The 12,354-nt window shown below is 56.3% G+C and overlaps 1 protein-coding gene across 13 annotated transcripts; it reads right to left on the bottom strand.

Moving 5' to 3' along the window:
- Positions 1-111: 111 nt before the first annotated feature.
- Positions 112-12,345, bottom strand: STRA6 (signaling receptor and transporter of retinol STRA6). Of its 13 annotated transcripts, none has more exons than XM_085233689.1 (20): positions 12,177-12,345; positions 10,248-10,426; positions 7,770-7,838; positions 7,519-7,650; positions 6,546-6,624; positions 6,352-6,459; positions 6,103-6,242; positions 5,826-5,992; positions 5,557-5,682; positions 5,056-5,123; positions 4,861-4,937; positions 4,531-4,592; positions 4,123-4,303; positions 3,346-3,421; positions 3,128-3,261; positions 2,236-2,353; positions 1,754-1,855; positions 1,256-1,419; positions 908-1,045; positions 112-837 (listed from the first exon to the last, which is right to left on the bottom strand). In XM_085233689.1, the coding sequence occupies exons 4-20, from the start codon at positions 7,592-7,594 to the stop codon at positions 659-661; spliced, it is 1,995 nt and encodes a 664-aa protein (XP_085089815.1). In that variant the 5' UTR covers positions 7,595-7,650; positions 7,770-7,838; positions 10,248-10,426; positions 12,177-12,345; the 3' UTR covers positions 112-658. The 13 variants fall into 13 exon arrangements, with proteins under 13 accessions (XP_085089815.1, XP_085089816.1, XP_085089809.1 ...); XM_085233690.1 differs by having other exon boundaries at positions 10,259-10,426; XM_085233683.1 differs by having other exon boundaries at positions 6,352-6,437; positions 7,519-7,653; positions 12,177-12,343.
- Between the last annotated feature and the right edge of the window lie 9 nt (positions 12,346-12,354).

The raw sequence follows: 12,354 nt of genomic DNA, 5'->3' as shown, positions 1-12,354 counted from the left end.
CCATAAAGTCAAGCAGTTCCATCAGAACACCACTGTGACCATCCTGGTGTCCCCACTCTGGGTGTCCCCAGGTGTGCCACACCCTCACCAAGAGAGCAAGCACACCCCAAGTGTAGCAATGAGGTATACGATTTATTGTTCTTCCCCAGCTCAGCATGGCCCAAGGGGGCATGATGCTGTTCTATGGGCCTGGGGCTGGCTGGTCCTTGAGAACAGCTAACTTTGAGAACAATGGGATGGCAGCATGGGAGGAGACAGCCCCAGTAGGGTAAACTGGAGGATGAGAGCTATGGGAGCCCCAAACGAACTGTTCTGCAACCTCCCAGCCTAAAATGGAGCGCATGAAATGGGAAAATGAGGATGATGGGGATGGTGATGGTGGAGGGGACCTCGGTGGACTTATCTCAGAAGTGACCCTAAGAGGACTTATGGGATGGCTGAAGGGTCTAGCTTGGCTCACCAAGCCTCTGCTCCCAGCTCAGGCTTAGACTGGTGTGCCTTGACTGTGTCATCACCTCTGCATCCCGCGTGGACCCAGAGCTACAAACCAGTGCTGTCACTGCTGGAGAGGGACAGGAGTGCCCAACCTCCTCCCGTCATGGAAGGAAAGTCAACAGGAGGTGGGATGGGACAGGAGGGAAGAGGCAGGGGATGGAGGTCAGGGCTTGGGAGGGCTGAGCTGGGCTCCGTTGGCTGTGGGATCGCAGAGGGCAGTTTTTCTGCAGGCCATCAGCGAGGGGTTGTTGAGGAGGGTGTAGGCCAACCACCAGCGTGCCCGGCTCCGTTTCAATCGGCCTCCTCCTGATGATGCCTTCTTGGTGTGCATCAGCTGGAGGCCTGGAAGGAGATGACAGTGGGAGGCGTGGTCTGTGTACTGGAAGACCCTGGCCTGACTGTAGGAACTCACCTTCCTCTAAGTCCCCCGTCCGGGGCTCAGGTGGCCCCTGTGGCTTCGCAGGCTGGAGGAGCAGTAGGCAGAAGGCTCTCATCAGTGGGTGTGACTGGCTGACCTCTGTCTTCAGGTAGTGGCAGTATGCGTGGTAGCCTGGGGGACAGCCCATAAGAAAAACACAGTGGGGTCAGTGTGGTTTACTGCTGATTGATGAGCACAAGGATCCGAACCCACCCTCGGTCCCAGCAGGTGATGGAGGAGCCCTAGTGCAAGCCCTGGGAACTTAAGTGGCCCTGTGCTGCTGGAGGTCCCCATTAGAGTCGATGGAAGTCCCCATGCCAGGGCTGCCCCCCCTTGCCCTACCTGGGTCAAATGTCTCCACACCACGGTTCAGCAAGCTGATGTCCAACTGGCAGAAGTGGATGGTGTTGTAGAGGGCAGAAATAATCATCCTCCAGACCCCTGCCAGGACTCCCACCAGCACATTGATAGGAAACAGCAGATAGGTGACGATATACAGAGCTCGTCTGTGGATGAGAAAGGAGGGATAAGGAACACAAAGAGCCTAGGACAGGGAACACAGCCCTTCCCTACCAGAGGAAGCTGCCAAAATAAACCTCCCACCCTTCTCTCCCTCCCTGGCCAACACCATCCCTGACTGACATGGCTCCATCCCACAGAAAGATGTGAACGCCCTTCTGGTGTGTGGTCAGGACTTAAAGATTTGCCTCCAGCACAAGTAGGGTCTCTATTTTGCCTTAAAAGGAGCATGAGTCTGGGGCTTTGGGGTAGAGGACACATGGCAACCCAAGAGCCCACATCACTGGGCAGCTCTGCCCCATAGAGCTCACATGCCCGTACCTGTTGGTCAGCTCTTTCCGCAGGGGATGCTGCTCCAGGAACTGGTAATGAGCAGCCACGTTCTGCACGATGACAGCCACCACCAGGGTCAGCCAGAAGGGCCTGGCAGGAAGAAAAGGTGATTCTATGATTGCAAGGATCCGTAAAGTCATCCAGTCTATCATGCCTGTGACCGTTCTAGACCTAGTCACTCAGTGTGACATCTACCATTTTCCAGAGCACCTCCCAGGATGGTGACCCCACCACCTCCCTGGGCAGCCTGTGCCAATGCATTACCACTCTTTCTGAGAAGTATGTCCCAATATCCAACCTGAACCTCCCTGGCCCAACCTGAGGCCATCACTTCTCGAAGCCATCCTCCCAAAGGTTGGAAGGTGGGAGGGGAGACCATCCCCATAGCCCAGGATGCCCCGTGGCCAGTCACCCCATAACTCATTATGAGCTTGGCTGTGGCACCCAGCTGGGTTGTCCCTAGCGCTCACCACATGTTCTGCACGATTTTGAAGAGGTATGAGCTTGTGCCAGACTGCAGCGGGATGATGACAAGGAAGGTGAAGGCAGCAAAGCAGATGAAGAAAATCACTTGCTGGAGGAGGAGACCTGGGAGGGAGGCAAGGGGGAAAGTAGCTGTCACGGGGAAGGGAGGAGAAATGGTCCTTGTTCTCCTTCCCACCCCTGCGCTTGTTTCTGAGCACGCCTTTCACTTTAATCCCATAATAAGCACGAGCCGTCCCTGCCTCCCCCGCTCCGCGCACAATGCTCTGTGCGGGATCTAATTACAAGTTCAGCCTCTCTTATCGCGCCCTGCTTTATCCCCACGGAGAGGAGCCATCTCCAGGGGCTGCGGCTGTGATGCCTCATCATAAAATCAGCCCGAGCTGTGATTTCTAATCATAAATCACGCCGAGAGCGGCGGCGGCTGCGGCTCCCCGCGCCATCGGATACCGCGCTCCACCTTGAGTGCTCTGCTTTGCAGCTGGGAAATAGGGCTTTAAGGCATCGCACCGGGCTGAGCCTGGGCAGGATTTCTGTCCCATCTCACACCCCTTGGCACAGACTTTGGGAGGCGATGGCTAGGACCAAAGGAGACAGACAGGCCTTTGCATGAGATGCCGCGACTGCTTCGCAGATCAAAATATCTGGGCTGGAGCCAAGGCGGCTCTCACTCCCCCTCCTCCAGACCCCTCTTTTCTCCCACCATTTGGTCCTCCCCGCAGAAGGACAGATTGTGTTGAGGGAATAGATGAACAAAAGCCCCAGAGTTTTGCAAAACGGGGCCAAAAAAGGGGATTAGAGCAGCTTGAATATGAAATTCCCTCTTGGAAATGGGGTTCACCACTTCCTCCCACCCCATAGCCCCCCAGAAACACGTACCCAGGCAGGCAAAAGCTGTCTGGAAACTGGCAAAGCTCATCCAGCAGACAACGGCTTGTCGGGATGGGCGGAGGATGTGGGCTTTGTAGAAGACATCGAGCACAGCCCCTTGGTACAGTACCTTCAGGTTGCTCCTGCAGGGGAGAGAAGCCAGTGCTGGACTGGGGGACGAGGACAGGGACATGGCATGGGTGATGGAGGGGGGCACGGGGCCCTACCTGTGCATCACCAGCGTCCTCAGCAGCATGGCGAGGGTCATAAGACAGCACAGCACCAGCGAGCACACATAGCACACTGCAGGGAGAAGACAAGGAGCTGGGCTTTGTCCCTAAGGGAGCAGGGCTTTGTCCCTAAAAGGCTGCAGGCATTTCCCTGAGAGCATTACGCAGCAATAGGTGCTGGTGCTGTGTGGATGGATCCCCAAGCAGTGCACCTTGCCTCAGTTTTCCTCTCCATCCCTTTTGCAATATGAGGGGAAGCTTTTTTTTTATCCCCTAGGAAGGCAAGAGGATAACATTCCCCAAGCAAATTAGAAGGGGTATGATCACCAGGTTAGCTCCCTGCTGGGGCAACAAGCGAGTCATACGGAGCCTGGTGAGATGCTGTGCAGTGGGAAGCAAGAAAGGAGAAGGGGCTCTGCTTGGAAAGATGGAAATGGCAGGGAAACAAAGGTTAAGAGGATGAGAGAGGCTTGGCGATTCTGGAAAAGTCACCAAAATGCCCCATGGGGGGAGGGGGCACCCTGCCAGCCCCACGCAGGGCTTTCAATTATCAGGTGCCCACTCAGCAGCAGGGGCCGAGGAGCCATCTGCTCGATTCCAGCACATCTTCAAACCTGTCCAAGGAGCAGCATCTGCAATGCGGTGCTTGGGCAGGCAGCAGCTGCTCGGGAGCCCTGGCACGGCACCAGGCTCAGGCACGAGCTGTGTCTCCTCTTTCCAGGAGGATGGATCTGGGTTTGAGACTTTCAAAACTTGGGGATGCTCCCCACTCACCTTCCAGCGACCACAGGTAGTGCTTGACGGTGCTGAGTTCCTTCTCCATGTCCCCCGGCATGCCTGGGTTCTCTGAGGGCACCAGCCCAAACTGCACCAGCAGCACCACCACGTCCTTTGTCATGCCTGCTCGCACGATTTGGATGGTGGGGACAAAGGCCACCAGCAGCAGCAGGGCCACCTGCAAAGGAGCAATGCAACATGAGCCATTGCGTTGGCTTAAAGACTTAAGGGTGGCTGAGCCCAGTGAGACAAGTGCTGGGGACCGAGGCTGAGCCAAGGGATGGTAATACCTCGAGGCACGCTAATACCATCCCCAAAGCCAAACTGCCCCGATGGCACATGGCAGAGGTCCCCTTGCCCCGTTGAGGACGTGGCCTCTGCATGCTACTGGGCCACCCCTGTCACCTGGTAGACAGCAATGACTGAAGTGGTCATGGACAGAACAAGCTTCAGCGGGAGCTGGAAACCTGCAAATGGGAAAACCAGCTGTGAATTGAGGTTTTCCTTCCTGCAAACCCCTAAATGTTCCCACAGCAGCAGCCCTACTCCATCCTATGCTCCATGAGGGTCCCAGCCCCCAGTTCCTCCACCCCAAACTGCAACAGTTTGTGCGCGTGCCAGGAGGCAGCTGCTGTGGCACAGATGCTTTGGGGCTGGTGCCAGGGAAGGCATTTGCTATCCCTGGGGAAGGCAGACTGTTTGCTGAGCTTCTGTTGCACAAGGAGCGCGCCCTACCTTCCTCTGGAGCGTAGATGTAGGAGCACAGATAGACACGGAGCCGGGACAGGAAGCTCTCCTCTAGCTTTGGGGTACTGCAGGAGGAAGAAGGTGGTGACAAGAGTGGCTTGTATTTTATTTTACTCTTAAAACCAGGGCTACGGGGCTATTTCTGCCCCACTGATGCTGTCCCCATCCTCAGGCTGCCCTTACCTCCCCTTCTGCAGCCGCCTGGACAGCACAGCCTTGAGGTACTTCTTGTAATAGCCTCTCCCTGTAACCTTCAGCAGAGCAGCAGTAAGTCGCCCGCTCCCCCCCAGCCAGCCCACACTGGGGTCACTTCAGTCCATGCTGGGGCCAAGTGCTGTTTTTGAAGGTTTTCTCCTCTCCTTCACCCAACAAAGCCCAGCATTTCCAAAAGGGCTGAGGATTACTGCTGCCTGCCGGGAACACAAGGCGACCCCAGTCCGGCCTGAATGGGACCCATTGATGCCGTAAGCCTCTTGTACTAAGGAGTTTACTCCAAAGATGGATTTTCCCCTCTTCAAATCCACCAAGATAAACAGAGCTACAGCCCATGCATGCAATGCTGCCTTCAGAGGGCCAGCAGGCTGCTGGGAACCACACTGGGAACAGTGGAACACCCCAATTTTAGCAGTCCCAAAACTACATGGGACTCCCCTGTGTTCCCACCACCTCATAGACCTTCATTACCTCCTTGTTTGAGGTCTCCTCCTTTCCTGTGAAGCTCCTGATCAGCAGGGCTGGATACCACAGACTTAAGACCATGAGGCAGAGGATGATGGGGACGTAAGAGAGTGTGGAGTAATACCTATATATCTGGAGACAAGCAGAACTGTCACAGTTCGGACACCACCAAGCCTAGGGTCTCAACCTGAGCGCTAACATCTCAATGCCACCTCTTCAGGGAGGTGACAAAGCCACACCAGCCTGCCCTGATGGTGGGACGTTATCATGTGTACCTTTGGTGACTGGGGACAGTCCACCTTCTGCCAGACATGGACCACACAGTGGCACCAAGAGAGCAGGCAGCCCAGCAGGTAGCTGGCCCTGTGTCCCACCGTGGCACAGGCAGCCAAGGGGTAGTAGAAGGCAGGGTAGTAGAGCAAAGCCAGGATCTTCCAGTACTCTGCATGGGAGGGGGAGCAGAGGGGACAGGAGCCCTCAGTAGGGACCAGATTGAACGGGTTGCCCAGAGGGCTGCACGGCTCCATGAGGCTGGGATGGAGCCTGCCTTACCCCGGCTGTGCTGGGAGGAGTGGGTGATGAGTGGAAGAGGGTCGGCATCCAGCACCAGCACACACAGTGAGGAGAAGAGGATGCCAAACACCGCGGCCATCAGCCCTCTGTTGCCTTCCTCCTCCAGGAAGTTAGCTGGGCTGTGAGGTGGAAACAAGCCTGGCATCTCATCGCTTGGCATATGGCAGCCCACAGCTGGCTTGTTCCACGCCAACTGGGCAGGGTGATGGGGATGCTGGGACACGGTACCTGAGCAGCCCAGGGATGCCATTCCAGCAGTCGCGGTGGAGACGCCTGCGTTTCACCAGCAAGGACAAGCCCAGCAGCACGGCCAGCTGCCAGGAGAGGGAAACCACACTGATATCCACACAGAACCATTTAGGAGCAGGTTGTGCATGGCCCGAACAAAGCAGGTGGCTCACCATCCCAGCATGGGTACTTACGGAGATGGGTGCCATACAGGTGTGGTACAGCCTGGGGGAAACGGTAGGGTTGCAGTCTGGGATGGTACTGGGAAACATGCTGAAGAAAGGAGAAAAATAATTGGGGTTGTACCGTGTCCTGAAAGGAAGATAAGTGAGGTGATGTTCCATGCGTGCACAGACGGCAGCAGCAGCACAGAACCTTCAAGGAGCATGGCCACACGGCCCTGATAGTGGGGCTGAGGTCACCCCTGAGAGATGCGTTTTACGGTTGAGCTCAAGAGATAAGAGCAGGGAGTGGCCCTGCAGGCACACATGCTCTCCCGGACCTCGTGCTCCCCTTTAGGATTTGTTCAGGCAGCAAATGTCCCAAGTTATCCCACCCGCCAAGGAAGGCTTTAAGGACAGGCTGCTGCCAGTAGAGCTCTGTGGTTTCTGCTTTCTCCCTCTGCTAACAGCTGTCCTTGGATAGACCAGACAGTTCCTGCTGTCCCCAGATATTGCAGCTCTGAGAGCAGCTCCAGCTCCAAAACAGTTGGGTTTCACCAGCACCAGATCCTGAGCTTTTGGGGTCTGCATTGAATGCAGCATCATCAGGGGACACTGCCATGCTGCCTGCATGCCCTCAGCACCAGGGGACATTGAGAAGGAAAGAGCCAACACCCTGAAGTTTTCTATCAGGGCTGTGAGCACACAAGGGCTGGGCAAGGAGATCTCAGAGGTTGCACAATGCAGAAGATTAAGGACCCTATGGCAATGGCCAGGCTTGTCCCCATCAGGCTCTCCTGCTTGGGATTAGATACATCAACAGAGGGACAAGAGGTGCTGATGGGTGCACCCAGGCCAGGTGGGACAGCTCAGGTTAAACTGCTCAGAGAATGCTTTGTTACAGAGCGGATCGCCAGGATGGTGGAACCCTTCATGCAATGAGCTGTGTCCATCCGTGAGGACAAGAGGAGGAGGTGGCACCCGCCCGGGGACACGCAGCACTTACTCATCCTGCGGTGCAGCTGGCTCTGCTGTCTCATAGATGTACCAGTCGGACACCAGGTCATCCCCAAAGCTGTCATCCAGCAGCGAGCTGTGTGCAGCCCCAGAGATGTTGGCTGCCATGAGCGCCTTTTTCCTACTGACCCAAGGGAGAGGCAGAGAGGTGGGCTTGGGGAAAGTCCCCTTGAGAATACAGGGCTGGAAGCAAGCAGCCCAGGGGCTTTATTCTGTCAGGGCACTCCCACCCATCCCCACCTTCGCTGCTGGGATGCTGATAGAGCCACAGCCTTTGTTTGGGTTGCTTCACAGCGGCTACGTGAAGGGCTGCAGAACCAGAGCAAGGGTCACGTTCAGGGGGTGTGGGTGAAGCAGGAAAGAACTGGGTGAGTGGCTCGTGTCCCCTGTGTCCCTTTGCCACCAGGTGCTTGGAGCCCCAGCACCTGCCCCTGGCCAAAGCGAGCTCATCTCACAGCAGTTAGGGGTGGCTTGTCCTGGTGCCAAACACAAGATTTTGTTCCTGCTTCCCTCTGCTGTTTTCTCTTTCGCACAGCACTGATGACTTTGGCCCAACAGCCCCACGCCCTCTCTCACTGTCTTGCAGCTCTGTGACTCAGCTCATGGCCGTCACAAATACAGTCTTCCCTGTGCCCCAGGGACAATGAGCCCGTAGCGGGGCAGGAAAGCACCCAAAGAGATGAAAGACACTCTATCAGCAGATCTGAAGGAAGCCTTCCCTTCCCCAGGGGCTTCACCCCTAGAGAAGTATCCAACACTGTCCCCATGTGTCAGCCCAGGTCTCAGGGATGTCACCAAACCGACCATGAAGCTGAGAGCTGCTCCACGGGGACTCCTGACACACTACTCAGTGGCTCCAAAGGTGTGGGTTGATATTCCCTTAGTGCTTCCCCTCCTCTCTGGGTGAGGGTCCCACTCCCCACAGGGGTCTTGGGTTGTCAGAGCCCACCCCAGAGCATCGACTCCCCTGCCATCCCTTGGTTTTGCCTGCATGGGCAAGCGGCTCTGACCTCATCACCCAGGAATGTAGCACTCCTAAAAGAGGTAGAAGGAGCCCATAAAGCACACAAACGTCTCACAAGACCCAGGAGACTCTTTCCTCTCCTGGAGGATCCCTTCCCGCAGAGTGAAGGCACTGCAGCCTTCGGGTGAAAGCTCTCACCCCAGATGGTCCAAATGGCACTGCCCATGCCCCTCTCACCACCCCACTGAGCCATCCCCAAGCTCATCCTCCCACCAGCAGGGTGACAGCAGCTCAGCCACCTTTGGTGACAAAAGGGTGCCAAGAGGAAGCAGCCTCAGAGGCGCTGCCACCATGGGATGGGCAAAGCTAAGCATGCCAAAATCCCACCCCACCAGCTCTCTTCTACCCGAAACCTGATCCCTTTGCTCCTCCACCTAACCCCTGCCCAAACAAGCTGGGCCTTTGATCGCGGCAGCATCGCAGGGATTGATGGCTTCAATAAAGCTCCTTCATATTCTTCATTTCCCACCATCCATCACTCTCCGGGGAGCTTTTGCATCCCACCGCTATGAATTAAACGGGGGGGGTGGGGGGGGTGGACGAAGCCGTAAGGGAATTCCCCCCCCCAGCCCCCTTCCCTCCTCCTTTCGGGGATAATGGCGATGCCTTGTGTACAGCTTTTAATAAAAATGATAAAGATCTCGTTTCACAATTGTTCAGGGAGCGCTTGGGCCGGGGGGGAGTTGTTTAAGCGAGATCTCCTCTAATTCAATTGCTGAGTGAGAGCGACTGGAGGAGCTGCGTGTCCCCGTGGGGAGGTGGGCCTGAGGACACCCAACAGGGACATCTAAGGAAGATGCTGGGTCCTACGGGGGGATTTAGCAGCTGCCAGAGCTGCTCGAAGACTTTAATCCTCTTTCTGGAATAGGGCAGCTTTTCCTCACCGCTTGTTTTTTATGAGTTTCCCAACTTGTGGACACTGAGGGGTTTGATGGATGAAGGCTGGAGCCTGCGGGAAGCCCCCGCTCAGCTCCCATGTCCGAGAAGTATGGGGTTGAGTCAGTCCTCTTTAAGGTCACTGAGGACACCCTGACACACATCCTCATCCTCCCTGGAAAGCCCCCATGGGGCAGGGGGAGGGCAGGGGGCCGTGCCAGCAGTGAGGCACAGATGGGGGTCTGCAGAGATGGTTTTCCATCCCAACGCTTGGCACAAAGCCAGCCACGTGTAACAGGTCCCAAAATCCAACAGGTCCCAAATCCACTTCTGCTGACCCCCGCCACCCCAGTGGGACTCCCCAGCTCTGTGCACCCCTTTTATCCATGGGCTGACCCACCTTGGAGATCACCAGCATGCTCACCAACGACCCAAATTTTAGAAGAAAAGGCAGTTCAGCACAGAAGCAGATTGGGCTTTTGGGGGTTATTTTTAAGCTCCTGCCCTTCTTTGCTTTGAAACCCCGCAGGCACAGCAGCACCTGCTGCACTCAGCTCCTGCAGGGAGCAGCGGAGAGGAAAAGCTGTGGGTTTGCAGCAAAGCACTCTGCAGCAGCACCTTGGGGGGGGAGGGAGGAATCAGGGCAAAGCCCCCCAAACCCTGCTGATGGGTGTGAAATCTTGGCTTTAAGGCCACCAAAAGGATTTGGTCTCCTTACGCGAACACTCACACGTGAGTTCTCAGCTCAGACGGATTCACCCCCCACCTCAAGCACCCAAACTTTGCCAAAACAACAAGAGAGGAGCCCCCAGAGTTACCTGCTCCCGACCTGTGGCTCGGCTGGAGGACGGGCACAGCTGTGCAGGGCTCAGAGCATCAGCACGGCGCGGCAGCAGCCATACGATCCCGCAGACAAAGTTCAGCACACCGGCGAGGCGGCGGCAGCGTCGGGAACTTTATCCCCTCCATGGCGAGGAGGCCTTGGCTCGGGGCCACCCTGGGGTTTAGGAAATGAAAAGCAACCAACCCCGTGCCGCGCTCTCCCCTTTGATTACCCGGGGAGGGGAGGCAGCAGAACCAACCTCCTTCATCCCCCAGCCTCCTTCATCCCCCCTGCCCCTGTGCTGGTGGCCTGGGGGGGCAATGAGAGCACAATGGGCCCCCGCACTGTGCCAGCCCACCCAAGATGCTGCAGACATCCCTGTTTTCTGCAGGCGTCCTCCCGGGGGCTGCCCAAGGGCTGGACGCTGTGCAATCCTCCTTTGTGTTGGGGCTGGAAATGGGTAGTGTGGGATTGGGGTAAGGACTGGGATGGGTGGCCCCAGGTGCCACCAGCACGAGGTGACAGTCCCAGAGTTCCCACCGGAACGTTTGTTGCATTCCAGCACAGCAATGAGGGGTCCTTGAACACCTCACTTTGGAGAAAAGTGGGATTTGGGTCATCCCTTTCTTTCCTCCTCATCAAACCTGTGCTCCCCATGTTCCCCAGGAGCCACCAAGCTCACGGCACAGCAACTCACAGCACCCCAATAACCCCGGCATGTGACAAGGGAGCAAAGGGAAAATTAATCAGCGTGGAGGATTCTGCTTAATTTTTAGCCAAAGCCTCGTGGCCAGGCTCAAAGAGCCAAGAGTCCCCCCCCCCTACACACCCTCGGGGTTGTTATGAGCAGTACCACGGGGGCTTGCCGTGCCCCATGCACCTGCTCACTGTCCCCCTCCGTGCTGCTGTGGGATGATGGAAGCTGCACGTGCGCCTCCGGTGCAGCTGGGAAATGCTGCCTGAGTAAACTGTGCCTTGGGTGAAATTACGGGAAAATTGCTCTTTGATGGTGCTGCCATCATTAGAGGTGCCTCGGTAATGTGTTTGCACAAGGCAGGGAGGAAATTAGGCAGGCTGATTAGGGCAACAGGCAGAGATGTCTCATTTCCATGCCTTGTTGCTGCATTAAACCCTACCCAGCACCTGAGACCCCCAAATCCTGCCCCATTCCCAACCCCTTCCCCAGGATGCGCACTGGAACGCATGCAATGGGGTTGTTTAGGGTGTCAGCATGACAAGCCCAAACCCCAACATTGTTTTTCTTTTTCCCTAAATGAAGAGGAAAAAAGTAAATAATATACAAAAGCACCTCCAAAGAGGTCCATGGAGGCAGCGATTTGGGGTTGGCACCCCACAGGTGCCTGCTTTCCCATCAAATAAGCAAAACCTTCAGTCCCAGAGTCCCACGCACTGCTGAATCCCCTGCCCGCTCCCCAGAAGGATAACCGTGTTGTTTCAAGCTTGAAGAGCTGGAATGCAGTTTTTTGTATGGATGGACGGGCTGTCTAGGAGAAGGGCCATCTGCTAGCATGGCCCCGGCTCATGTTTCACTGGAAGCATCCCGAAGGCTGTGGGAACACACTATTTTCAGCAGGGATCGGGGAATGTGATGTGACAGGGCTGGGGGCTCAGAGAGGCTGTTCCAGCTCCCTGCCCAGCACCCTGTGAGCTTGATCCCAAAATACCCTCAGTGGGCTGAGCACTTCTGTATGGGAAGAGCAGCTCTTGTGATGGTGAGCAGAAGGAGAGCAGCTTAGAGGGAAAGCATCTCCCCCAAATGCTCCCATCCCACTTGCAGAAAGCTTCCAGCCTTAAACCGCAGTCCAGATGCAAGTCTGGGCACCTCTCATCCCTTGTTCTCACCCCATTCCCTTCCCTTGGATCACACAACCCAATGGGGAGTCACTTCCATGCACAACCTTACCTTGGGGATGAGCCAAGAGGCAGCCACACGTTTGGCACCCGGGTTTCATTGCCGTGGGGTCCAAGAATCAGGAGGAGCAGGGTTGTCTCACAGGATCTGGTGGGTTCCCATTCACCTGTCCTAGGGTTTGCAGGGCAAAGGGCTGGAGGAGCACTCCATACCAGCACACCCAGCTCAG

Source organism: Meleagris gallopavo, chromosome 12 (assembly GCF_905368555.1).
Source record: "Meleagris gallopavo chromosome 12, MGAL_WU_HG_1.1, whole genome shotgun sequence".
NCBI lineage: Eukaryota > Metazoa > Chordata > Aves > Galliformes > Phasianidae > Meleagris > Meleagris gallopavo.
Note: the sequence above shows the minus strand (reverse complement) of the source record. Positions and strands in the feature narration are given on the sequence as shown.

What these genes read in the sequence shown, in the direction of transcription:
- STRA6 (XM_085233683.1), bottom strand. Translation starts at nt 7,637, where the DNA reads ATGGCAGCCAACATCTCTGGGGCTGCACACAGCTCGCTGCTGGATGAC. An exon ending in CTCCTCCCAGCACAGCCGGG is followed by an intron (nt 5,993 to 6,102) that starts GTAAGGCAGGCT and finishes CCTCCCATGCAG; the next exon opens with AGTACTGGAAGATCCTGGCT. An exon ending in AGGAGACCTCAAACAAGGAG is followed by an intron (nt 5,124 to 5,556) that starts GTAATGAAGGTC and finishes GCTCTGCTGAAG; the next exon opens with GTTACAGGGAGAGGCTATTA.